Source organism: Beta vulgaris, chromosome 4, assembly GCF_026745355.1.
Source record: "Beta vulgaris subsp. vulgaris cultivar EL10 chromosome 4, EL10.2, whole genome shotgun sequence".
Classification (NCBI taxonomy): Eukaryota; Viridiplantae; Streptophyta; class Magnoliopsida; order Caryophyllales; family Amaranthaceae; genus Beta; species Beta vulgaris.
The window spans coordinates 57,803,823-57,829,498 of record NC_079205.1 but is presented as its reverse complement, the minus strand read 5'-3'; the positions used below and the strand labels follow the sequence as shown (position 1 = coordinate 57,829,498).

Genomic DNA, 25,676 nt, shown 5'->3' with positions numbered 1-25,676 from the left:
AATTCGTCGAAGATGGGGGAGGGGGTTGCGAAATTCTTCGGTGGTGGAAGAGGAGGTGTGAAATTCGTTAGGGGTAGGGAAGGGTGGGTAATTCGACAAGGTGGAGGGGCGGGAATGCTAGTGTGGGGGCTGCCAAATGGTGGTGGGAGGGGGCCTGCTGGGGTGGGGGGTTGCTAGGGGGTAGTGGGAGGGTGGGGGAAAGGGGTTAGCGTTAGGGTTAGGGTTAGGGTTAGAAGTTAAAGGTTAGGGTTTAATTAGGAGTTAGATTTTAGGGTTTAGGGTTAAGACTAACGGTTAATTAGGGTTAAGACTAATGATGATTGACGTCGTTAGTCATTAAGGATATTTGAGTGTATTAGTTTGAAACTTAGGGTACCCCGTGTATTTTTAAAAACTTGGGGGATATCAGGTGATTTTTTTTGAAAACTTGGGGGTATTCGGTGAAAAAACTGTTATTAGTATCATGTTAGGTTTACTATTTATTTACTATGTAGTACTCAACTTTGCTGATTACGTGCTTTGTGTGTATGTATTAATCATGGCTATGTCTTATTGATCCCGTGATGACTCAATTGGTGAGCAGTCTCTCAGGATCAATAGAGCATCGTCGTTTATAAGTTTGAAGTTGATGCATCATGAGTTCGGAGATTGGAGACCTTTTGTTGACTTTTTATTATTTTATAGTTGACTTTTTATTATTTTATAGTTGACTTTGACTATTATGTTGACTTTTACATTTGAGGTTGACTAAGATTTATTTTAAAAGTTTATTTATTATTATTTTCGCTGCAAAATTCTGAATAAGCCGATACGTCATCACAGGGAGATAATGCTTTGATAATTCTCTAAGTTTTATATTGAAAAAGTATTTTGGAAAATAGAGAGTTGATGGGGTGTTACAGTCTCGATATGTACTTTTATAATATCAACTTTTCTACTTTTTACAAATACAAAATTAGAGATATAAAAGCACAAAGTATTGCATCGACATATGTGAAAAGTGTAATTGAAACTATTATTTAGGAATACATGTAGTAACCATTAAGCTGCATATTTAATAGAGATATAACCAAACTTGCTTAGTGGAGGTGGTGGGGATCTCACCTTGTGACTTTGAGTTCACAAGTTCGAACCCACTATCTACTTGTACTTGTGAGTAGAAAACCCGAACCTTATTTTTTTGTTGGACCTAGACCGAACCTGGATCTTAAGTCCTAAGGGTATAGAAAAGCTGGAACTAGACCCAAAGAGTTTGCATGGTTTAGAGTCCCGATACAAGGTCTAACTTTATTATATTTTTTGATGTTCGACAGCGCTTATGATCTCTAGGGCCTAAGGTTTGGGTCTAGTGTCTAGGATCCAAATGACAAAAGTTGAAATTTTAAAATAAATACTAAGGTTTTTCTTTAAAACACTAAGGCTCCGTTTGGTAGGACGTAAAACATTTTCAGTGTAAGATGATTTTTATGGAAAATAATTTACAATGGAAAACACAATTCCAAAATTAGTTTTCCGTTGTTTGGTTCCATGTAAGAAAAATAATGAAAATGAAAGAAATATGAAAGGGAAAGTAAGGAGGTAATGAAAGGAGTGTGTAAGACAATAAGAGAGATAAGGAAAACAATTTTTCCTTTATTTGGAAGGGAAAATGGTTTTCCATCATTGGGAGTATAATTTTACTCTAAGATAAAATGGTTTTACACTCCTTTGCCAACCAAACAATGTAAAACTGAAAATAGAGGAAAACAATTTTTCAGGAAAACGTTTTACGCCCTACCAAACGGAGCCTAATTGCAAAAAAAAAAAAATAGTACTTGGTCTAGTGGTTTGGTTTGTATCTCATAACTTTAGGGTTATGAGATCAAACCGCACTAGAAGCACTTTAGGGATGGAAATTTCCTCCTACCACTCCCGCTACTCCCAAGGAATTTTGCCTGCAAACCGGATCAGGTTGATCTGTACAATATTCCAATCCGATTAGGATGCCTTCTTTTTACCTTATTATTAAAAAAAAAAAAACGTTTACAACGCGTGTGGGCCGACTCAAGGGTCAATAAATAAGTACATCCATGATCCATCAACTCTCCGCGTCTCTTTTGTCTCGACGACATCAACTTTCTCTCTCTCTCTCTCTCTTCTCTCCCCCTCATCTGGTCAACGAAATCCAAAATTCAATTCTGGTGGCTTCTGCGATTTCTCAATTGCCGAACCCTAATTTCCTGTAGGTAAGATTCTTGATTACCTTTTGATTCATAATATCGCTTCATATTCAACAAAAGAGTGATTGAGTAAAGGTTGCGCTTTTTCTAGGGTTTTGTTATTGAATCTATTCTTGTACCTCTGATTTTTGTTTCAGTTTATCAATTGTTTGTGGCTATTTAACTTTTATTGTATTAAAAAGGAAAAAAGATCAATACTGGTATTTTTGAGAATTAGACTCTTTTTTTTTTCCCCTCTTTCTCGTGTTTTAGTTTTCGTTTCCTCGTAATTGAGAGGATTGTTGTTTGTGGTTGTTGGTGTTGTTATTATGGCGTCGGGAAAAGTTAGTGTGTTGAGGAATGAAGCTCACTCTCGTGATTCGAGGGGAGTTCGTAATCGTTGTGAAGGTTTTGGTTGTCGTGAGCTTGATTATGGGGTTGAAATTAGGTCTAAAAGTAAATTGGGTTGTTTGGAGCATGGTGGAGAGAAGGGTGTGTTTGACGGCGATTTTAAAGTAAAGGGTAAGGAAGCTATGGAAGACGGGATTGTGTTTTCGCCTCCACAAAAGAGGCGGAAGTTCTCTCCTGTTGTGTGGGATGTGGAGGACACCAGTATCTCTTTTGTCAATCGAGAGAAGAACATAGATGATGATTGGGAGCCTGGTCAGATTGATGAAGAGGATCTTAGTTGTGCACCGAACATTTTGACATCTCGTTGGGCTTGCAATAATGATCTAGAAGAGTGTGGTTGGGATGGAGAGGAAGTGAAGGGAAGATCGAGTCCTGAGAGTGGGGTTACGCAAAAGGGGGACTCGGATGGTGCTGGGAATGTGTTGTCTGGTTCTGATGGTGATAGTTTGATGAGGATTGGTAGTGAAGATCAAAGTTGGTTAAACAACTTGGAGAATTGTGCTGCCAGAGAATCAGGTTTTGATTCTGATGAAGACACTAAGGGTGGTGTTTCCAGGGGAGGATTGAGAAATATGCCACAGGGTTGTAGAAGTGTGCTCGAGTATGAGATTCTTGGCAAAATTAATGAGGGCAGTTATGGTATCGTATACAAAGCAAGAGACAAGAAGAGTGGAGAGATTGTTGCAATTAAGAAAATGAAGATGGGTAATGAACGAGAGGGTTTTCCTGTGTGCTATTTGAGGGAAATTAATACCCTTCTTTCTTTGAACCACCCTTCAATTGTGAATGCTCGAGAAGTAGTAGTGGATGATAGTGTTGAAGGCTTTGATAATGTTTATATGGTAATGGAATATGTGGAACATGATATTAAGGCACTGATGAAGGTAAGGAAGCAGCCTTTTAGACAGAGTGAAGTGAAGTGCTTGATGCTTCAGCTTTTGGAGGGTGTTAAATATCTTCATGATAATTGGGTGCTTCATAGAGATTTGAAGACATCAAATCTTTTGCTTAATAACACGGGTGAGCTGAAAATATGTGATCTGGGGATGGCACGCCATTATGGTAGCCCATTGAAACCATATACTGCTCTGGTGGTTACTCTTTGGTACAGAGCTCCTGAGCTTCTGCTTGGAGCCAAAGAGTACTCAACAGCTTTGGATATGTGGTCGGTGGGCTGCATAATGGCTGAACTACTGACCAATAAACCATTATTTGATGGGAAAACTGAGGTTGAGCAGCTTAGTAAGATATTTAGATTGCTCGGCACACCTAATGACAAGATCTGGCCAGGTTACTCTCAATTGCCTCTGGCCAAGAAGGTCAACTTTCCACACCAACCATATAACCTATTACACAACAAGTTCCCTCGTGCATCTTTTACAGGCTCTCCAACACTTTCTGACTTGGGGCTTGACTTGTTGAGCAGGCTATTACATTATGACCCTGAGAAGAGGATAACAGTGGAAGAGGCCCTGAACCATCGCTGGTTCCAGGAGGTTCCTCTTCCTAATTCCAAGGAGTTCATGCCTACATTTCCAGCAGCTTTTTAGGATTCGACGCATGGACGAGTATCAATCAGAGGATGGCAGCAGAGTTGGACTGATCTAGAACATTGAGTGAATGGGAAGTGAAATATGCAGTATCTTTTGTGGGCTCTATTACTTCCTCTATCACTCTTGTGCTTAACTGATGGCTCATGATTCTTTTAATATTCTTCATCATTTACTCTTAAGCTGTGGAGTTTTAAGAAACTTTGTTAGATAGTATTTCATTACTTCCATGTACATACTGTGTGATCTTATGGAGTATGGTAAAAAAATTCTAGTCATCTTTGCTCATTTTTAATGTTATATGCACTTATTTTTGCAAGAAATTGCTGCTATAAAGATACTGGAAACCATTTATCCGTGTCTCAATTAGTGGAGAAACTTTTCAAGAATTCAGTCAAGATCCTGGCTTGACTGCCAAGTTTTCAGCATTTATTGTGGAGTTGGGCTGGTATGTTGTTTCTCTTGTAGTAGTTAGTTGTACGGTCCTGTCTTCTGCTCTAAGCTGTGCCATATATGTTTGTATTTGGTCATGTCTGCTTGCTGGAGCTTAATGAGAGATGAAAAAACTAGTGGATGACTACCTCATTGATGAGTGCATGGAGAACGAGTACTAGTAGTACATTTGCTAGTGGTAAGTTGTAACAAATAGTTAGATATCTTTCTTGTATTATTTTTGTTGGTTTTTATTGCTGACAAACTCGTTGAACTGTTTTATAGAAACTTTAAAGTTTTGGCCTCAATATCTGCATATATGTTCATTATTGTCTGTTATGTAGTGTACTTACTACTAACAAGTATAGTACTCCATCGTGCAAAGTACAATATCTTTATAATCTACAAGGCTTAGGCTTCTTTTCCCTGCAGCTATATTGGGCCTGGCCGGATTTCGCCTTTGTGATTTTCTTCTAATGTTTAATTATATACCTTTTATTTTCTGGTGACCTTTGACAAGGTTAGAATTTTATCTGGAGTAGAGAGATTTGAAGCAGGGAAAGACAGTTGGTGTACACAGTAGACTCTGGAACATCGATGAACGATAGTACAAGTGTTCAGAAGCTAGATTGTTGTAAGATGAAATATTTGCTACTTGGTAGTACTTGTTTTTCTGAGTTAGCTTGTTGTTTCAAAATGTCAACCACTTGCATCCGGTGTGTTCAGTTCAGTTTGGTGTCTCCAGTTCAGTATGTTGTTTGCTTTTTATTGGTTTCGGTATGACCTTTGATAATACAATATTTATCGTCACGTATGTTGAATGATTTATGTTATGATGCATAAGGTTTTTGAATAAGATAACCAAAAAGTTCAGGATTGACCATAAGAAAGCATTTTTGGCTGTGTATTCATGTAGTTATAAATGTGTACTACTGAAGAATTTCGGGTTAACAATTAATCATTGCACGAAGTCCGGAAACCTTAATAAAATTTCACTAAAAAATATCTCGATGAGCACTTGTCTTTCCCCTTTCTCATCTACTTAAGTGAGAGGTATGTTTGAAGATCCTGGAAACGTGAATTGCTGTTGTAGACATCCTAAAATTGTTGCATGACTATGATTTTCGATGGAGGGTAGTATCTTAACGGCACTTGCCAGTTTTGCTGCATATCTCAATTATAGGTATGTTTGAAATCAGGTAGCATTTTCTAATGGCAACTCATTTGATGATTTGAGTATACTGACAGTTACTTGAATGTTGCAACACTGTTTGCTTGCTATTAGCCTACTGGCTACTATTGCCTACCCCTTTTCAAGTGTTAACTGTAACCTCACATTTGAGTTGGTGTTTATGTTCCTCTGAGATCAAGTATCAGGCAGTGATGTGTACACTTTCTTGACACTACTTGCTTGAAGCAGCTTTCACCAAACCGAGCTCTTTTGTGGCGAACTTGAATCCGGAAGCTACATCTCCGGTGCAGATTGCATAAAATCCGTAGTTGTTTTACGTAACTGTTCTCTTCTATCTTAGCATGAAACAAATTGTACACGATTTGATTTTGAGCATGATGGCTTGTCCTCCAGTAGTCAGAAGAAGACGAGCAAAAGATTTCTTTGATGCATGTATGCTCTTTTTTTTTTTTTTTTTGAGACATTGGATAAAGACTCCTTTATCAGATCTGCTATAATTGCCTTGAAACCTTCCACTTTTTGGTTTAATATGAATTGTGAAGTGCCTTTTGCATCTCATTGAAACATTGAGTTGTGGGACACCGAGTTTTGAAAAAGAAAAAAGAAAAACTTGTGCTCTTTTGTTAGCTATAAGCCTATACTCCATCTTGATGGGTCACATCCATTGAGAATTTATATTATTTGAAAGTAGGATCAAAATTGAAGAGGTGGACCAAATGTATTGACATAATCTGATACAAAAATGTATGATAGAACTCTTAGACTTGTAAGTTTACGGTCTGTCTCTCCGACTTAAACTTTAGATCTAAACTTTTCTCAACGTTTTTTCGTGATGAAGTTTGGTTTTGATCCAGAAGAATTCAAGATAGATGCATTCGAATGAGAAAGCTCAACAAATTTTAGCAAGGTAGATCCATTTTAAATTATTAACTGAAGAATCCTAGCCCATATCTTATATGAAAATGAATGTCGCTTTTCCGCTGTTAATGGGGTTTGCATAACTTGTTCGGAGGTGCATTTTGATTGTTATTTTTGCCTTTTTTAAGGTAGGATGAATCTCTTTTACAAGTGGGGAATTTGGGGATTTTATTTTGCAGGGAAAGAATTGAACTCTTGTCGTAATGAGGCCGACTTTAATTGTAAATGCTTATGTTAACTTGTGGTTCATCCAACTATATGCTCAATTTATCCTGCTTGTATCAGTGTCTCCTCACAAATGAGAATTGTATCTGATTTTGGACTAAATGGGTGGTTTCATTTGGTTTTTTTTTGTGTGTTTTTCACCTTGATTATAACAGGCTATTTTTTCTATAAGAATTTATTAACCAAGTTAATAGATCGTATCTGTTTAATAACCATTTGAGTGGTATGGATCCCCTTCGCTAGCTACTTCCTATTATGATATTTCGTTGTACAAATACATAAATCTCTATCATATAAGGGAAGGGGAGCTATGGTGTCCCGAATAAAGAGATTATTTTACCCCTTTTTATTTCTAAATTACAAATTCACTTACAAACGAAAGGGGGCTTAAAAAAAATACTAGAAATAAAATTATAATAATCACTCACAAGTCAACTAAAGTCGTAGAATTATATAATTTACATTATACAAATGAGAAAATTTTACAAAACTAAATAATTCACTTACAAACTACAACCAATACACTACAAAGTCAATACATACTCACAAAAATATTCACAAAAATTTGATTTGAAGTCAAAGTAGCCACTTTTTTCACAATCTATGAAGTAGTGTACTTAATTAAAAATTCAACTGAAAAATTATAATATTGAAATCGTAAATAAATTCAATAAAATTTATATTTTGTTCATAGAAATCAACTTTGAAAAGTAAAAAAGATAAATTGGTGAGATACTTAAATGATAGAGATAAAACAATTAAATTTTGCAACTAAAAACGATCATACTTCGTATATCTAATATTCAAATTTTGACTCTTATGTCGAAGAAAACCAAATCGAAGCAAGCATGACGTGCAAAAAATGCTAGTTCAATATATGGATAGTATATTAGTATGAGACATATATTACAATTTACACATTCATCCCTGTTGTGCTAACATAATTAAATCCATTCACTGATTCACAATACCAAAATGCGAGGTACAAAAGGTTAAGAATACGAATAAACCTAATATAGAAGACGGGAATGAGTAGCATCTATTCTTTGCCGTCAAAAAAGAAAAAAAACAAGAGAAAGTTATGTTTCAAAAGAACAGGTGTTCCAATAGATACAATTCTTACTAAGAGACTCTTTTTAGACCTAAAGAAAGGTACATCTGGAACCTTTGGGACAACCGTACCCCAGCATGCAGGGAGAGTGACCTGCACTATCCTAGATGTACGTTTGCCTGATTATACAATGGACGCTCTGTAGCCGCGGAACTAGCTCAAAACTGTTTTTCTGGAAGACAAAAGGCAACCGAGAGACCATATCATAACAACAAAGCAATACAGAACATCAATGAGACCAGATCAGTGTATCGGGATTGATAGATAGAACATAATACAACGTTTCCTGCCTTCTTTCCTTCTCAATAACTAATCAGAATCAGTATCATGGTTCAATGATGATCTAACAGACGTGCGTATACTGTCAGAGTAGTCCTCCTCGTCTTCATCCTTTCCCTTCTCTTTGATCAGACCTGTAAGCAACTGATTAGATTTAGAATAGCCAGCACTGCATGCACAACTCCTTTTAACAACGGATAAAAAATCTATTACCTTTCTTGATCAGCAGATTTTCCAGTCTCTTTGTAGGAAAATCGTCTTTACCACCAAGGTCTTCAAACCCAACTAGTCTATCACCGGCAATTCCTTTCCTGAAATTCATTCAGGAGATTTGCAATCAGATGGAGAAACCTTAAATTGTAATTACATGTGATGAAGTATATGTTGTGGAGTATTTTGGTACACAAATATAAATATTGATCATTTGTTTCTCCTATCCCTCCTCCCACCGCGCCCTCGGAAATAGAAAGAAGAAAGCTGTCCACTACTAGCTCGCAGAATCGATGACAGACATTCATTTTTAAGGTTCATGGTGAACTGCACTCCTATCTCTGGAGAACTAGTGTGGAAGGGGGTTAACCATCTTGAAAATTGGGTACCGGGCGTGAGATTTAGGTGATACTATCATCTTCAATGGAAAATAAATATTCAGATAATCCTGACCACTTCTTTATTTTTATGTTTTACGGTCTGGAAACCAATATATAGTGGTAATGTATGGGAAAGTAAAATTGGGAAAATGCTGGAAATGTAAATTGCAAAAATTAATAGTCAACATTTATTTTATCTAATGTGAAAGTTTTTGAAAGATAAATGTATTACTAGATATTAAGTTCTTCCTTCATTCTAATCCGTCTTTAATGTAGCGAAAGTGTACAATGCAACATGCAAAGAATCACAACTGAAGAAAGCTTTTGTCAAACTATGTGATGAGTGGTGGCGCCGGAATCTGGGACAATGGATAAATTAGAAGGGCGGAAATTAAGCCGAAAAAGATTCTTCGATCAGACCCGCTCATTCCCCAGATCAAGCAGCTCAGAGAATCCTGTCCGTGGAAACCCCCATGAATAGGGACAACTCATCTATGTAGGGGGATTCTCTTACAAGATATCTGGTCTTTTGGTCAGTAAATGATTCTGCCACTTCCATATATATTTCTTCCTCTTTCGGTAGAAGCTCGGAGGCAATATAGCTTCTTCCAGAGAGTGAGATAACATTTTCTTTATAAGCTTGTCATTTCCTTATGTTAATATATTGTGAAAGACGGGCTAATTACATAAGAATATCCAATCAAATAGACTGAATACAAGAGGAATTGTTCTATATCTTAGAGTTCCTAGCAGAGTTCTAACACTGCAGTAGAATATTTAATATGACGTTAGAATACTGACCTGAACAATATAACGCATGGCAAAGTTTTGATTGCAAGCTTGGATATGAAGAAGGGGGAATTCTGCATTTAGTATTCAATTATAGATTATTAGCTTATCACTCATGTACTAAAATAGTCATTACAGGCAACATATTATTAAGCTTAATAATAAAGCAAGCTGCAGGTAGAACCAGAACAACGCAATCGTTTCTTAATGTAATATTCATATACTAAGATAACTAACCTCTGCATCCAGTCTGATAAACTTAGTATCAAGGTATTTTGGTGCAAGCCCCTTTAAATGCTTATCCATTATCCTGAAAATTACCAAAAAGCTTCTTAATCTAATAAGGCAAACCATGTTCAGATATATGCAAAGAAACCTAAAGCATCCTGATAAGATCCTTGTTTACACTGTATGCATTACAGAGGAAAGAGTTATATATGAAACATCATAATCAATATTCAACTATAGCTGTCATAGTGACACCGAAATTGTGTCTCTTAGCAGCAATATTGGAGATAGTGCAGTCTCCATATCCACTATTCTTAAGAAAAATAAGAACTAGAGGACGGTCCATGAACTAGAAGCAAGAGAACAATGATGGTGTAAGCTTTAACACACCAGTTACCTGTCTCTGCTCTGCTTTCTGTAGTCTGTACTGAACTTACCCTTGAGAAAAAACCAAGGGATGGATGTCATACTCTTGTACCTCATTGATGAAAAAAGCATGAAGGTATACAGGCCAAAACTGAAACTACAAGCCCATGGAATCCAAGAACTTAGATATAATTGCTAACTATTTAAGTGTTCAATGTTTCAATTTAAATAACCAGATCTTTAAAAATAAGTTGTTCGATTTTAAAACAGTAGTTTAAGTATATAAATGAGGAAATTTTGAAGGAAAAAGAACAGAGACAAAATTATTATTTCGGAGCTTTTCTTTTTGTGGGCTTATGAATTTGTAGTTGCAGAGTAATCTTACTTATAAATTTTTAGTTTCACACTAATAGCCATAGGCCCATAGAGAGTAGTATATAGTAGAAGTGTTGAAGATAAATTAAACATGAGTCAAAGGGGAAGTAATTAAAAGCATAAAAAGAACTTTGTGGGGGTTTTGAACTCAAGACCTCCTCATAAATTCATGGATCTTTCTTTTCCCTTCTGCTACCAACAAGACAAACCTCAACATATTGATTTGTTTTCATTATTTTCCAGAAATAATGGGGGTACAGCTGTACCCCTTGTACCCCCTCTAAATCCGCCTATGCTTCATAGGAGGAAAAATCACACTCAGACACACAGAGGGGGGGGGGGGGATGTACAACAATTGCTATCAACTACCAAATAACAAGCGCAATGATAGATAGAAAGATTAATTAGATAGCATAGAGCATAGAACCAAGATCGATATGCAATATCTATCATAAATCAAATTTAAAACGGGGTATCTGATTTCACCAAAAACATAGTAGTTAGAAAGGCCTCTAAACTCTTTCGATGACTTCAATAAAAATGTTTGATATTAAGATTAAGAAAAAGTCAGACTGGGGCTTTACTTGCATCGATAGAACTCCCGATGATAGAAATGACAGATAACTAGTTCGCTGCCTGTAACTTCACCCAAGAAGTCCCCTTCAGTTACCTCTCTATACTCTCCATGGCCCTGTTTCTTCTGTTCTTGACGCTTCTCAGCTTCTTTCTAAGCAAATAATTCCTAGCGTGAATACTTCAAAGATTTATCATAGCATAATAACAATATATAATACAAAAATATAATTTAAACCTTCAGGGATGCAATTCTCTCAGCATGTAGTTTCTCCAGCTCTGGATCCTGGCATTACACAATGAAACACACAGTTGATCATTGTAGAAGATGCATATGCACATAAGTATAATGCAACAAAAAAAGCTATGTGCTCTAGAACTAACATCCATCAACTCATCAAAATCAATCTCGTCATTAGCTGAACTTGACGCCTGTGCCTTTTGCTGGCCCACCATTTCCTACAATATCATTAAGTGAACTAATTAGAAGCCTTGAAAACATCAGGAGATGGAGAAACATGCATGGTAAAAAACTCGGTCGCTATACCACATCAATCGCATTGTAAAATTTTTTTAGCATAGCATGACTGATAGTTAAGGCTGCAATAGCGCAAACTATCCATATTTCCAGTGAACGTGGTTTGACGATCGTTACAGCGATCACAATCACTTCGAAGATTTAAAACACGAGAACATGATTGCTCGAACTAGCAAACAAATGAGATTCTAATACACCAACTAAATAACCAGTGCCAGGTTAAATAAACAAAATTGTATCTGTCTCCTATAACTGACTATAGCCACAACATAAACACAACAAACACCAAACCAAAAAATTGATACAAGCGTATCAATCATTCACAATCTAATGTTTCCAGTAGCAAGTTCTTTTAATACTTTCTCAAAGCAAATCACAATCAGCTACTAGATCTACTACTTACAAAGAAACTATACGAAATTTTTTCAGTTGTATATTCAACAACAAACGTAGTATATCAAATCATAAGCGTCATACATTAAATTACAATGGTTGTGCATTATAAAACACTCAAAACATACCATAATCTATTAGCTATATCAAAACGCCGATATTTTAGTTTCAATATACAACAGTCGTAAATCAATATACTAAATTTTCTACACATAACACTATAAAAGCTAAAATCAAGAGAAATTGGATATATTATCAACAAAATTTCTATAAAAAACTTCATCGCATTAAATTGATTACCTTCTGGAGATTACGAGCAGCAGCAGCCATGACATTACCCATTGCTAAAGTAGATAGAGTTGATTTCACTGAATCTGGATCCATTTTTTGATCAACAAGTATTCTATCTGGAAAATTAGGTTACAAAATGGATCGAATTTAACTTCAATCGCTTGAATTGTGTTTGAATTCCTGAAATTCAAGTTTGAAATTTCTGTTATTGATTCCTTTTTCTCACAAAATGAGAATAACGTGTAAGGTAATTATATAGAAAGATTTTACGCATCAAATCTGAGAGAAACGTACCTGGTGATTAGTAAATCCAGATGTAAGATGTGAGTTTGCACTTGCACATGAGTTTTTCCAATTTCAATTTGCAGGGAAGAGGAAATGTTCTTTTTTTTTTTTTTCAAAAAAAGCAAGAAGAGTGCGTATTAGACAAGCGTAGCGAATAGCGAGTGACCTAATTCTATTTTTATTTTTTTTTGGAATGGCTAATTCTACTTTTTTTTATTAACTGACAAAGCCGTTTAGGGTTTGCAAATTCTAGCAATTTCAGGAAGATACTCCAATTCTCCATACTCCAATTATTGATTCGTCTCTTATTAATTTATCCATTTTTTTGGACATGAAATTTTAAGTTTTAAAAGATTTATATTTTGTGGGTTTTAATACAGTATCAATATATTGTGGGCCAAGAGATAGTGGCAAGTAAGGGTGTAAATCGAGCGAGTCGATCATGAACAGAGAAGTAGGCGACTTGTGCTTGCTATAAGTTTCGAGTCGAGTTGCTAGCAAACAGTTCATTTAAAGTTTCGGTTCACCTTGAATCATAGGCATTTAATGATTATATCTTCTTTTCTTTACAATCTTTTTATCTTTTATACTCTATTATTTTATTTTCAATGAGTGTTAATATATTTGTATATTTTAAAGAGAAATTAATTGAAAACAATTGAGTTGCGTGCAAGGTTATCGGGTTTTGAGCTCAACTCGATTAGCACCCCTGGTGACAAATAGTAAAATGATGTTTTATGTATAAGATGATAATATAAAACTAATAGGATCTAATCCAAAAAAAAAGATGTAGGTAACTGATAACAAACAACACAAAAAAGAAAGTTGGTAAACTAATAAGAGATGGAGGGAGAATTTCCTTCATTTTTATTTGCTTGCATCATCTCCCACTTCTGGAAATTGCAAACTATTTGTATTATTTCATTTTTGGCAATAATTACTCTCTACTTCTGTTTTGTCACATGCGTCCATGTTTTTTCTCCATCTATATCTTTTTCCTCTCCTTTGTCATTGTGCAAATAAAATGATGCACATAAAAAACATATGAAGTAATAACAATATCTATTTCTTCTAAACAAAATGCATATTAAAGATCACTCAATAAGAAATGAATTAATGATGGAAAAGCATAAATTAACAACTAAAAAAATAAGACACAAAAAATAAATATTTGTATCGGTTCCTTAAAAAGAAAAACGACGTTGTACACCTTCATCCAACTTCAATTATGGCAAATAGATAGAGTTAAGAATATATAGGATGAGAGAAAAAGATGGAGTTGTGATAGGCTGTCTTACACCCGTCAAAAATAATTCTTGCAAAACCTTCTAACAATAATGTAGTAGGGTAAGTAGGGTCGAATCCACAGAGAGATGGTCGTTTTAATCTAGATTCTAATATATGGAGAAACTAAACAAGATCAAGAATAATAGAATTAAAGTTCTAAACTAATCAAACTACGAAAATCAAACTAAAAAGGATGTAGGGTAATGGTTCACCATGTTTATAACTATAATCTATCAAAATATCATCAATAGTTCAATTATTCAAAAATCTAGAGCACAGGTCAATCCTTGGTCAGGCATTAACGCTCTCAAATCAACATATGCTAGTATGGTCGTTCAACATAATCAGATTTGTTAATTGTAGGTAAGCCTCTAAAGAGTATTATCTCTCAATCTATGAATCGATATTAGCAATATTTAATCAGACAATTGATCAGATTGCAAGATTAACAATAAAACACTAATCAATTAGAAAAATCAATAACTAATCAAACCATGAATAAATATCAATCAATAATCATATCATATAAACATGGATTCCCAAACCCTATAAATAAAAAACTACTCTATCATGAAATAAAAGATGAAATCTAAAACTATAAAAGAAAACATAATTAAAGAAATCAATGAAAGAAACTAATAGAATTCCTGAATTGATGAAAAAAAATAAAAACTAGGATTTACACTAAAAATTAGAGAGAAATAGAGGAGCGAAAACTAAACTAAGAATAACGTGATAGAGCGAGATGAGAGAAAAAGAATGAAAACTAATCTAAATAATATTCAATAACCTAATATGACTTGAAAAGTAATTTACAAGATAAGAAAAGTCTTAAATAAATCATTAACAGGCGGATTAGTGATCCGCGCGTACGCGTGACAGATTTCAGCAGAAACAGTGCAATCTTCCGAAAGGCATAACTCCTTGACTAGAAGTCTCCTCGGGGCGTGCCACCTATCGTTGGAAAGCTCTTCAAGTCAAGTTTCTAAATCTGTTGTTACTTGGTTTTAATAAGCACGTCAAAAGTTATGATCAGAAGAGTAGACATGAATCCTTTTTCACATTTCTTCTAATGATTTTCCGCTTCGTTTTTGCTCAAACTCGTACTATGACATATCCATACGATCCTTATTCATTGTAGCTTGCTTCCCAGTGCTCCTAATCCTCAAGTTTAGCTAAACATACTCCAAATACGTCCTCAATGCCTGAAATTCATCAAAAACAAAGAAAACATACGGAATAGGAGTAGAAAATCATAACTTAAGAATATAATGCAATAATGAACCTAAATATGAAACTAAATGCTCTAAAATGCAACCTAAATGCACCTAAAAACTATATATAAATATGACTTATCAAATTCCCCCAAGCTAAACTATCGCTTGTCCTCAAGCAATAAGACATAGACACCGGAAAAGTTAGACAAAACTACAATATAGGACTACAACAGGGCTAAACACTTAATTGAGAACACGAGAGATATAATCACTACATAAACCAAGCATCGAAACAATCTCGAACAAAGCTGCATAGCATATCATGTATCGCAATCGACTCTCCAATCATACCACAAACCATCTCTCCCAAACTGGATTTAACCAAACATGACAAACCTCACTATAGTTATATGCACTCAAATCTCTCATGTGTTTAAGGGTTAAATAATGACTCTCAACCTAAATCAGTCGACTCAGATAAAAGCAAATACTCTCTAATGTTGACTTTTTGACTCACTTAATACTTAACAATACAATACATAATGATCAAGGGGACTTTTAAGGGTTGTAATGAGGCTGGGGTTAAAGGTATGGAAAATAATTTGGGAATCGTGGTGGAAAAACAAGAAGGGGGAGCATCATATAACTGAAAACATGACTAAGATATATCCAACTCCGTGCAACAACCAACAATCTCCAAAAATAATCAACAATCTTTTCACTCAAGAAATTCAATCATAACCCTTTTTATTTCACTTTATTCACAACTCTTTTTCATTTTATTTTTCACCTTTTTTTTTGTTTCTTTTTCACGAACATTCATTTCAATTTCCAAGCTCACTAAACATATTTTTCATTTTTCTAACCACAAATAGAGCAATTCAATTCAATACAAACCAAACCAAAACTAATACTCGCTCCCCCAAGCTAGGCTTGGGACAAGAATCAAATGAGGCCAATGGCTTGAAATATAGGTATCAGTCAAACAAAGTCAAAAAAGGCTCAGTGGAGCTAAAAGGAAGGATAATCTAAAAATAAGAATAACTCTGAAGCTAAGATCATCAAATGAAGTGTCTCAATCATATCAAAATGTATGCACTATCAAATATCAAGGAGTACCAAGTCAAAGTCAAGATCAAAGCAACAACGAGGAACTAATCACACATGAAAGAATACAACTGACACAGATACGTCAGTTTATAGGCACAAAAGCTCATTTAGGTTAAGGTGTTTGCATAGTAATGTTAAATCGAGTCAAAGAGAGATCAATCAATCTTACCATAAACAATCAGTTGCGAAACAATCATGCTATGAAATCATGAACAAAATGAGTGACACTTAACAAATGTAGTAAAATATCAGCAAGGTTCTCAAAAAGTCTTAGTAGTAGTCCCATAGATGCAACTAAAATGAGATGAAATCTAATATGAGATGAAATATGCTAATGCAACTAAGAAAGCGGTATAATTTTTTTGGTTACACGTAAGCTCCCACTCCTAATAAGCAGTACAAACCGTGCAACATCCTAGGAAAGCAATGAAATCTACGCTAGAAAGCAATAAAGGATAGAATATCCCCCCCAGGCTAGAATCTGCAGTGTCATCACTGCAAAAACCAGTTTAGAAAAAAAACAATATTGAACCCCAACAATCATTCAACACCAAAGTCGTCCACCAAAAGCCACAACACCACAAAAACCACACACAAATCCCAACAATCCGATGAACTAATAATTCAATCAATGTGCAAAAGATTCTCAACAAGATGGCATCAAAATACAATTCAAGCAAAAATTCAAAATGAACATTAACAACAGGTATAAGTGAGAAAATATGCTTACTGCCCAATTAATTGGGGATAAGAGTCAAATATACTCAAAAATCGTGTCGTAATGCTTCACGAAGTCAAAATTTTTTGGTGCCAACTTGAGAGAGTCCTATAACAACAAATGATAAAAAGAAATTATTAAAGGTTCATTGGGAAAAAAGTAAAACAAAAGAAAAGTTCAAAAGAAAAATCAGATTAATATAAACTAAAAAGAAAAAAGAAGCAAAAATAAAAAAAAAAGGAGAAAGAAGAAGAAATAAGAAGAAAGAAAAGATCAGGGTGGGAAAAAATTCGTGGCTTGGTCACGGAGATGCGACGAAGCGACAGAGGAGGGGAGTAGGGGGAGTTACTGGTTGGTTGATGATGGTGTTTTGGATGGTGAACGCTGGTTCTGTGAGGGTGAAGAACGCGTGACTGGAAGATGGTTGGCGGGGTTGCTGCTTGCCGGAGGTGCGACTGGGGAAGGCCGGTAATGGTGATGCGATGGTCGGATGACGGTGGACGTTGGTGGTGAGTGGTGGTGAGGAGGCGCGGGGGGAGGGTCGCTGGTATCTATGGCAAGAGGGAGATGGCGCTGGTTTCTGTGGCGAGAGGGAGGGTCGCTGGTGCTGGTATCTGTGGCGAGATGGAGTTATTGTGGAGCATCACTTCTCTCACTCTCTTTCGCAGTAAATCCCCTCTCACTATCTCTCCTCTTTTACATTTCTTTAATTTTTGTTTAATTTGATGGAAACTTCTATTTTTTGTTGTTAAATGTGCTTGTATTTGCTCAAAGAGTGATTGTTCGGGGTGGGTTGTTAAATGTGCTTATATTTACAGTGAAGGGTTGTTATGGAAAGAGCTGCTGTCAGAATACGCAGCCCTAAGGGCCTTTTTAACCGCAACCCTTCCTTATTTTCCCACTAGTATATATTTTTTACATCCCAATTTAGATAGAAACTCCAACTCATTGTAGACTATTCTAATATCCTACATTTCTAATAATTTTAGGTATTATATAGTTAGTAGGATAAAATCATTCTATTATACATAATAAATTTTTAATGACTAAACAGATGAACCCAATTATAATTTTAGCTTGCCATAGTTCATATATACGCTATGTGGTACCTGTGTTATTCCACTAAAATTGTCTAATCTCTGTTATATAAGCCAAGGGAGGAGGTGTGGTGTCCTCTTTTGAAATGCCTAAATTACCCTTAATGATCTAATTAATGGAATGAAAAAAATTACAAAAGCAAATCATTTAAAAATTCTCATTCCAACTTGCCATTTAAAACAAGTTTAAAATGGTATATGCATCAAATACTTCAATCAAAAATTAAATGGCCAAATATTTATACCTTATAAAAAAAAATGGCATACATAACGTGCACATGAAAAGTCTGAACATTCACTACCTTTGATACTCTCTAATTCAGTTAAACCAACTCATTATTTTTGTTCAATATTCATTCACAAAAAATTAATGTTAACAATCACTCACAACCTTTTTATTTTTTTACATTAGCGAATTTATATATCTAAATTCATCTAACTGTTGAATTTTTCACATTTACGTTTAATCATAAATAAAGTACGAATGGAGTATCTAATAGAATAACAAATTTTGAAATTAACGCACGCATCACGTGCATATGAAGGCTAGTGTGTACATAAGTCATGTCAATTACTTTGTTTTTTTTTTATCATTCTCACTTTCCTATGCGCGTCTCCCAATGCACCTCTTTGAGCTTAAATATCTCTCATTATATATTTGTAAAAATTATAATGATTGAATATTAATAATGTACTTATTGAGACGAATCAAACAAGATCTCACATGACTATGTTTTTTCTTATAAATTGTGAAACAATGAGAAGATTCTCTCTAAGTATGAATAGTGTCAAAATTATAAGTGAGAAAGATAAAAAAAAACAGAGGAAGGTATTATTCAATGACACAATTACCATCTCAACCAACTTTTATTCACGCTTTAAACATCCACATTATTATATTTTTTTTACTTTTTAAACGTTGAATCCTTAATATATTTTAATGAAAATAAAAAAAATGCATATCAAATTCGAAAAACAGTACGAACTTGGAATGATGTACGAACCCAAATACTAGTTTTATTTTTAAAAAAGTCGTCCATATTCTGTTTGCAACTGGTCCTATTTCTCGTTCATGATCAACTCTTAAAAAAAAAATCTAAATAAGAATTACTTTACGGTAGAGCTGGCCACGTGCCGTGCTGGGCCTGACCACGGGCCAGGCCCGCGGGCTGAAGTGGAATACGGGCCGGGCCAGGCCCGTGGCCCATTAAACTCGTGCCGTGCCGGGCCGGGCTGAAATTATGGGAACCTTGTCCATGGCCCGGCCCGGCCCACGGGCCTGGCGGGCCGGGCTCGTGCTCACCGCGGGCTTGGTCCAAAAATCACAGTTTTTGAAAAAAAAAAATTTGCAAGGCCCACGGGCTCGTGCCGGGCCCGGGCCGAAATCTAAAATCTCGAAACGTGCAAGGCCCACGGCCCATGTTATGGCCAGCGGGCCGGGCCGGGCCCACAGCGGGCTCGGGCCGGGCCGGGCCGAAAACGGGCCGGGCTCGGGCAGCCCACGGGCCAGCCCGGCCCATGGCCACCTTTACTTTACGGTTCAAAATTCCTTAGGGCAACAGAACTAGGGTTTTCAATCTCATGCACAATTTATTTTCTCGTTGTCCCTTTTTCAAAATTCAAATTTAATAATTCTCACAATATTATAATAGAAGGGATTGAGGATATGTGGATATAAATATGACCATAACATATGTGCCCTTTCTTTTGTACCGCCGCTACGTTACTGCCGCCTTCATCTCTTTTTTCTCTCTCCTCTCTCTCCTCTCTCTCTCGTGCCTGCTACTTTCACCTTCCCCCAACCCTCTCCTATTTCTCGATTCCCAGGTTTGCTATTCTCTCTCTTCATCTCATATTTCACTGTAATATTTCCCGTCGTTTTTTTCTTCATCTAGTATATTTTTGTTGATGAAATCATCGAATTGTAGATCTGAAATTTCATGAATTTTTTTGTACGATGTTCGATTCATTTTTTTGAACTTTTTGTGTGATGTTCGATTGATTAATCATCGATCTGCGATTTTTTTGACCTAACTTTATATTCGCATTGATTTTCGCAGTTTTTATCGTTTAATTAATGTTATTTTGATTTAGCTGTCATCTTTTTCGACATCAAATTAGGGTTGACTTTTAGATGTATATCGAGTATTGATTTTGCTTCTTTAATGTGTATGTTGGAGTATTAATCTCGCCATTTACTTCACTGTTAATTTTTTGCTATCTGAAATAAAAGTAAGTGAAAATTTGAGCTGTATTGCTAATTTAGGCGCAGTTTCTTTTTATTTAGGGTTTCAGATAATCATATGGAACTTTTTTTCTCCGTGTAAACTAAGCGATGTCTTTGATTTGTTAAATATAGGTAATCTAGTTTGCTATTGTTTAAGACTCTATTTTTGCAATATTTCACTAAACAAATTAAATTATTAGGTAGCTGTTTATGCTGTTGAAAGATCTATCTTAGCTATATTGTTAAACATAATTTGCTTTCCAGCTTTTATAAAAGCGAGCAATAATTTTTCTTATTGATGCTGGATGTTGCTTTTCCTGAATGATTGGTTGATTTTCAGGTTTTGTGTAAATTTATTGCTGAACTTGTATGCTTTCGTGAACATTCCACTGTAAAGTTACTAACTATCTGAAATAGCTGAATATTCGAATGCCGTGCTTAGTAAACATGTGTATTTGGTGGTGAATTGGTGATTTTCTGTCTTAGTAATGTATTACATTCTCCTTTCGGTAATGATTGTGTAATACACCTGTTTATTTTTTTTATATAGTTTTTTTACAGTCTTCTTTGTTTTGATTATTGTTTCGCTTTTCAGTGATTTCATGTCTATCTTTTCTATGTTCTAATGCTTACAGTTTGTTTAAAGGCTTTTTGTAGTGGTTTTGATTGTGTAATCAACTATCATCTTTTTTTTTTTGTTACTTATTTGGCATTGCTTTCTGTAGGACTGGCATTAGCCCTGCTGTAGCTGCAGTTCGCAAAAGTGGAGTCCGAATCATTTTTTATGTCTGAACGAGCATCTCTCTTCTTGTCATCAATCGGTTTGCTTGGAGAGTATTGCCCTACGTCAAGAAAAAAGGATAGTCCTATCTCAGGAAAATTGAGTTGTATGCATATTGGGAATATTGAGGACTATTTTCTTAATCGTCCAGGTTGCAATTTTATGCAGCCTTCTTACCTTCCGATATCAGCTCTTGCTTCCACTGCTTCCTAACAAACTCCTATCAAGTTAACACTTCTTTGAACAAGATGGCACTGCAGAACATTGGTGCTGGAAACCGTGATGATGCCTTCTACAGGTACAAGATGCCAAGGATGATCACAAAGATTGAAGGTCGGGGAAATGGCATCAAAACCAACATTGTCAACATGGTTGATATAGCAAAAGCGTTGGCTAGGCCTGCTGCCTACACTACGAAGTACTTTGGTTGTGAGCTTGGAGCGCAATCCAAATTTGACGAGAAGACCGGGATCTCTCTTGTCAATGGAGCTCACGAGACAGCGAAACTTGCTGCACTTCTTGAGATTTTTATCAAGAAATATGTTCAGTGCTATGGGTGTGGCAACCCTGAGACTGAAATTCTTATAACTAAGACTCAGATGCTACAACTCAAATGTGCTGCTTGTGGGTTTATGTCTGATGTGGATATGAGGGACAAGCTTACGACCTTCATTCTTAAGAACCCACCTGAAGTGAAGAAATCATCCAAGGACAAGAAAGCCATGAGAAGGGCAGAGAAGGAACGCCTTAAAGAAGGTGAGGCTGCTGATGAGGAGCAGAAGAAATTGACGAAAAAGGATGGAACTAAGCTGAAGAAGTCCTCCAAAGAAGTTGCATCTAAACCAACCAAGAAGAAGACCCAGGGGTCTGATGAGGATCATTCTCCTACTGCAAGCCAGGCAGATGATAATGTACCTGTGGCAGCTGTTGATGATGATGATGATGATGAGGATGATATTCAATGGCAGACTGACACATCTATGGAGGCAGCGCAGAAGCGGATAAAAGAGCAGCTTAGTGCTGTGACTGCAGACATGGTTATGCTCACAACTGAAGAGAAGTCCACTCGGAAGAAGTCCCCACCTCGAAAAGCAGAAGCCGAGGTCAAAGCTGAATCAAATGGCTCTCACTCTGACCCACAACAGACTCTTGTTAAGGACTTGAAGGAATACCTGAAGATGGGCTGTACTGCAAGCCAATTGAAGACTCACTTGGCTTCATGCTCGGGAACCACCCAAGAGGTAGTGGATGCTCTGTTCGAGGCTCTCTTTGATGGTTTGCAGAAGGGTTTTGCCAAAGAGGTCAATAAGAAAAAGAATTACATTGTTGCTGCCCTAGCTTATGCTGAAGGTTCGCAGCCAATCTTGTTGCACGCTATTGAGTCTTTCTGTGGAAAAGCAAGTCCCGATGCTGTTAAGGAGGTTGCTGTTGCTCTGAAGTTTCTTTATGATGCTGATGTGTTGGAGGAAGAGGCTATCGTTACTTGGTATGAGCAGGGATCAACTGGCAACAACAAGGGCGCACCTGTTTGGAAGTTTGTTAAGCCCTTTGTAGAGTGGCTCCAGAGTGCAGAGTCCGAGACCGAGGAGGAGTGATTTTGATATCCAGTTTATCCAATATTATGCATGTCTATTTCAGTTATTTTGAGTATTTGGAATAAGTGATTGAACTTTTAGATGGTCGCTGGAAATGTGGTGTTTCAGGTTGTGTTGTCTGCGTGCTATACTTGGTCGTTTCTGATTTACACCGTAGTTATGTGTTGTCGTTTGGTATTTTAGTGAACAATTTGTTGGTACTTGGTTTGAATTTATAGTATGCTATGATCTAATTATTGTCATTACGGATTCTAAATTTATTTGAGATTTGAGTTGCCATATTTATCATTTGGAGATTTTCCCTGGTTAAGATAAAATTCTCAAAGAAATTTAATGATTTTATAAGCTACTACCTTTAACTGTAAGTTTTTTTTTTTTTTTTTTTTTTTTTTTTTTTTTTTTTGAAATACATCCTGTTTTCGAAATTTATTTTTGTATCCGACAAATCCGGATTCGAGCAGGGTCAGGCCTCAATTGGGGGAAAACTCTTCCAACATACTCTGTTGGTTCCTAGGTTTGAATTTGAGACCTTTGGTTAAGCTAGAAGTGACATGATTTTAGGGTATATTTGGAGAGGAATTTGTAACGTGTTTGTTCGGAATAACACGGGGTTAATCTTAAACTGAATATTTTGTTATCTTAAGGATACCTTAAAAATTATTCTGTGTTGTGAAAACAGTGGAATGACCAATTCCACTGTTGAGCACAATGAATTCCACTGCCATGCATTCAATGCATGGTAGGTTTTTCTCGCCGTATTTGTTATTTATGCAAATACACAGTAAGTTTTGTGCCTATAAATACTACCATTTGTGAATACACCGAACATCAATGCAATATACAATACTCTCTGATATATTTGCATAACTTCTCTCTCTATTTCTCACAACACGTTATCAGCACGAGTGTTCTATCGGAAATTTTTTTTAAGGGAACAAGCATTCAGAACATTATTATATATTATTGTCTCTAATCTTCTACTTTTTTGCATTTATAGTTACATATATTATATTACCAATTTACTAGCATGCTCTAATATATATTTGTCAATATTAGAATTTTATTGCGTTGTATATTTTTAACTGTATATGAACTGCACAGTTAGGGATAACCCTCTATAAAAGCGGATTACCATCCCCATTTTCACCACATATCCCTTATCTTCTTCCGATTTTTTTCTTCTAAACCCACAAATTTTTTTCCTTCTTCCTCAACCTTCCGGCCACCATGTTTAACGCCGACGACAACCGTCCTCCACCCTCATCTTCCTCTTTTGAAGAGGATTTTAGGAAAATAAAACTCTACTTATTTCTTATAGCCGGTTTCTTTTTCCTCCTCATGGCATTAATGTATATCTCCTAATACATAAATAGGAGACAAAAAAAAAAATTTCCCCCGGAAGAATGGCGAAAAATGCACATGAATATCAATTTTTTTTGTCTTTAAGTGCATTTTAGGAAGTTTTTTTGTTTATTCACTTGTTGTATTTTGTTTCTATTTTTGGTATTTTCTTGTTTTTTTTTGCTTAGCTTCATTATTGTTGTACGCTATTTTTAGTTTTTTTTGTTTGTATTATTTATCTATAATAATAATGATATAAATCAGGGGGAGATAATATATATATGTGATTTATCATCATTACTAATTTCAAATATTTACCTATTTGTAGTCAAAAGAATGGGAGATCTAGTGAAAAGACAATTTAACATACTAGATCTATCTGGGCAAAAGTTTTTAGAATGGACGGTGGACGCCCAAATGAATTTAAAGGCCCAAGGACTGGAACATACAATTAAAGATGTGACAACCCAACAAGGGGATGCAACTACAACAGCCGCATCAGTTAAAATTGCGACTGTACAAGAAAAGGCAAAAGCCTTAGTCCTCCTAAGACATCATTTACATGAAAGTTTAAAAAGTGAATATCTACTTGTGGATGATCCAAAAGAACTATGGGATAGCCTAAATGAAAGATATGGGCATCACAAAAATGTGCTTCTCCCAAAGGCACATTATGACTGGACCAATCTGAGGTTCCAGGATTTTAAAACGGTCAGTGATTACAATTCAACATTGTTTAGAATTGTATCATTGTTAAGATATTGTGATCATCCCATCACAGAAGAGCAAATGATAAACAAAACGCTCTCCACTTTCCACGCCTCTAATATCATATTGGCAGAACAATACAGGTTCAGAGCTTTCAAAAAGTACTCTGAGCTAATCTCAGTACTACTTGTGGCTGAACAAAATAATGATCTTTTGCTGAAAAATCATAATCTTAGACCTACGGGGTCTTCAGCCACTCATGAGATAAATGCTATAGAAAGCTCTAATCCACCAGAAGCAAATGCTATACATAGTGGTGGACGCGGTAATTACAACGGTCGTGGGAGAGGACGTGGTAATTACCGTGGCCGAGGCGTGGACGTGGAAGAGGCCGATTTTCCCCAAGAAATAATAATTTTAAACATTCTGATAAAAATTGGGGACAATCATCTGGAAATCAAGGCAGACGTCCTATAAAGGAAATGATACTTGCCATAGATGTGGCATGACTGGGCACTGGGGCCGCACATGTCGTACTGCCAAACATTTGGTAGATCTATATCAAGCTTCAATAAAAAACAAAGGAAAAAATGCTGAAGCAAACTTTGTTAATGAAGCCACTACATCCATGCCCAGCCTTGATGTTTCAGATTTTTTTATGGATGATGCTGAAGTTGAAAATAAGTTTGTTTAGATCACAATCGATTAATGTGCTTAGTTTATTTCAACTGCTTCAATATCCACTTTCATGTATTTGTTCCTTATTATTAATAAAATAGTATTTTTATACTAATCATCGTATTTATTATTTATGAAGATATGAATTCATCAGAAGTTGGAATTAAAGAACA

At 35.8% G+C, this 25,676-nt stretch overlaps 3 protein-coding genes across 7 annotated transcripts; 2 read left to right on the top strand and 1 right to left on the bottom strand.

Annotated features, from left to right (window-relative positions):
- Positions 1-2,013: 2,013 nt before the first annotated feature.
- Positions 2,014-5,405, top strand: LOC104890516 (cyclin-dependent kinase G-2). 5 transcript variants are annotated; one of them, XR_789693.4, is made up of 2 exons: positions 2,014-2,225; positions 4,480-5,405. XR_789693.4 is itself a non-coding variant. In XM_048643442.2 (2 exons), exons 1-2 carry the CDS (start codon positions 2,528-2,530, stop codon positions 4,048-4,050), a joined length of 1,416 nt encoding a protein of 471 aa, XP_048499399.1. In that variant the 5' UTR covers positions 2,072-2,527; the 3' UTR covers positions 4,051-5,405. The 5 variants fall into 5 exon arrangements, 3 of the variants coding, with proteins under 3 accessions (XP_048499399.1, XP_048499398.1, XP_057250412.1); XR_008969123.1 differs by having other exon boundaries at positions 4,036-5,405; XM_048643442.2 differs by having other exon boundaries at positions 2,072-3,928; positions 4,036-5,405.
- Positions 5,406-7,854: 2,449 nt separating this feature from the next.
- Positions 7,855-12,953, bottom strand: LOC104890518 (thioredoxin domain-containing protein PLP3B). The gene is made up of 9 exons (XM_010676033.4): positions 12,754-12,953; positions 12,469-12,639; positions 11,622-11,696; positions 11,476-11,523; positions 11,249-11,391; positions 9,933-10,005; positions 9,708-9,769; positions 8,530-8,627; positions 7,855-8,450 (listed from the first exon to the last, which is right to left on the bottom strand). Exons 2-9 carry the CDS (start codon positions 12,550-12,552, stop codon positions 8,347-8,349), a joined length of 687 nt encoding a protein of 228 aa, XP_010674335.2. The 5' UTR covers positions 12,553-12,639; positions 12,754-12,953; the 3' UTR covers positions 7,855-8,346.
- A 6,888-nt stretch (positions 12,954-19,841) lies between these two features.
- Positions 19,842-23,018, top strand: LOC104890519 (eukaryotic translation initiation factor 5). The gene is made up of 2 exons (XM_010676034.4): positions 19,842-20,000; positions 21,126-23,018. The coding sequence occupies exon 2, from the start codon at positions 21,430-21,432 to the stop codon at positions 22,774-22,776; it is 1,347 nt and encodes a 448-aa protein (XP_010674336.2). The 5' UTR covers positions 19,842-20,000; positions 21,126-21,429; the 3' UTR covers positions 22,777-23,018.
- Positions 23,019-25,676: the final 2,658 nt, after the last annotated feature.

Excerpts from the sequence above, each read along its gene's own strand:
- LOC104890518 (XM_010676033.4), bottom strand. The coding sequence starts at position 12,552 with ATGGATCCAGATTCAGTGAAATCAACTCTATCTACTTTAGCAATGGGT. Across the intron at positions 11,524-11,621 it reads ATTTTGATGAGTTGATGGAT|GATCCAGAGCTGGAGAAACT; the intron begins GTTAGTTCTAGA and ends GTGTAATGCCAG. Across the intron at positions 8,451-8,529 it reads AAATCTGCTGATCAAGAAAG|GTCTGATCAAAGAGAAGGGA; the intron begins GTAATAGATTTT and ends AGTTGCTTACAG.
- LOC104890516 (XM_048643441.2), top strand. The coding sequence starts at position 2,528 with ATGGCGTCGGGAAAAGTTAGTGTGTTGAGGAATGAAGCTCACTCTCGT.
- LOC104890519 (XM_010676034.4), top strand. The coding sequence starts at position 21,430 with ATGGCACTGCAGAACATTGGTGCTGGAAACCGTGATGATGCCTTCTAC.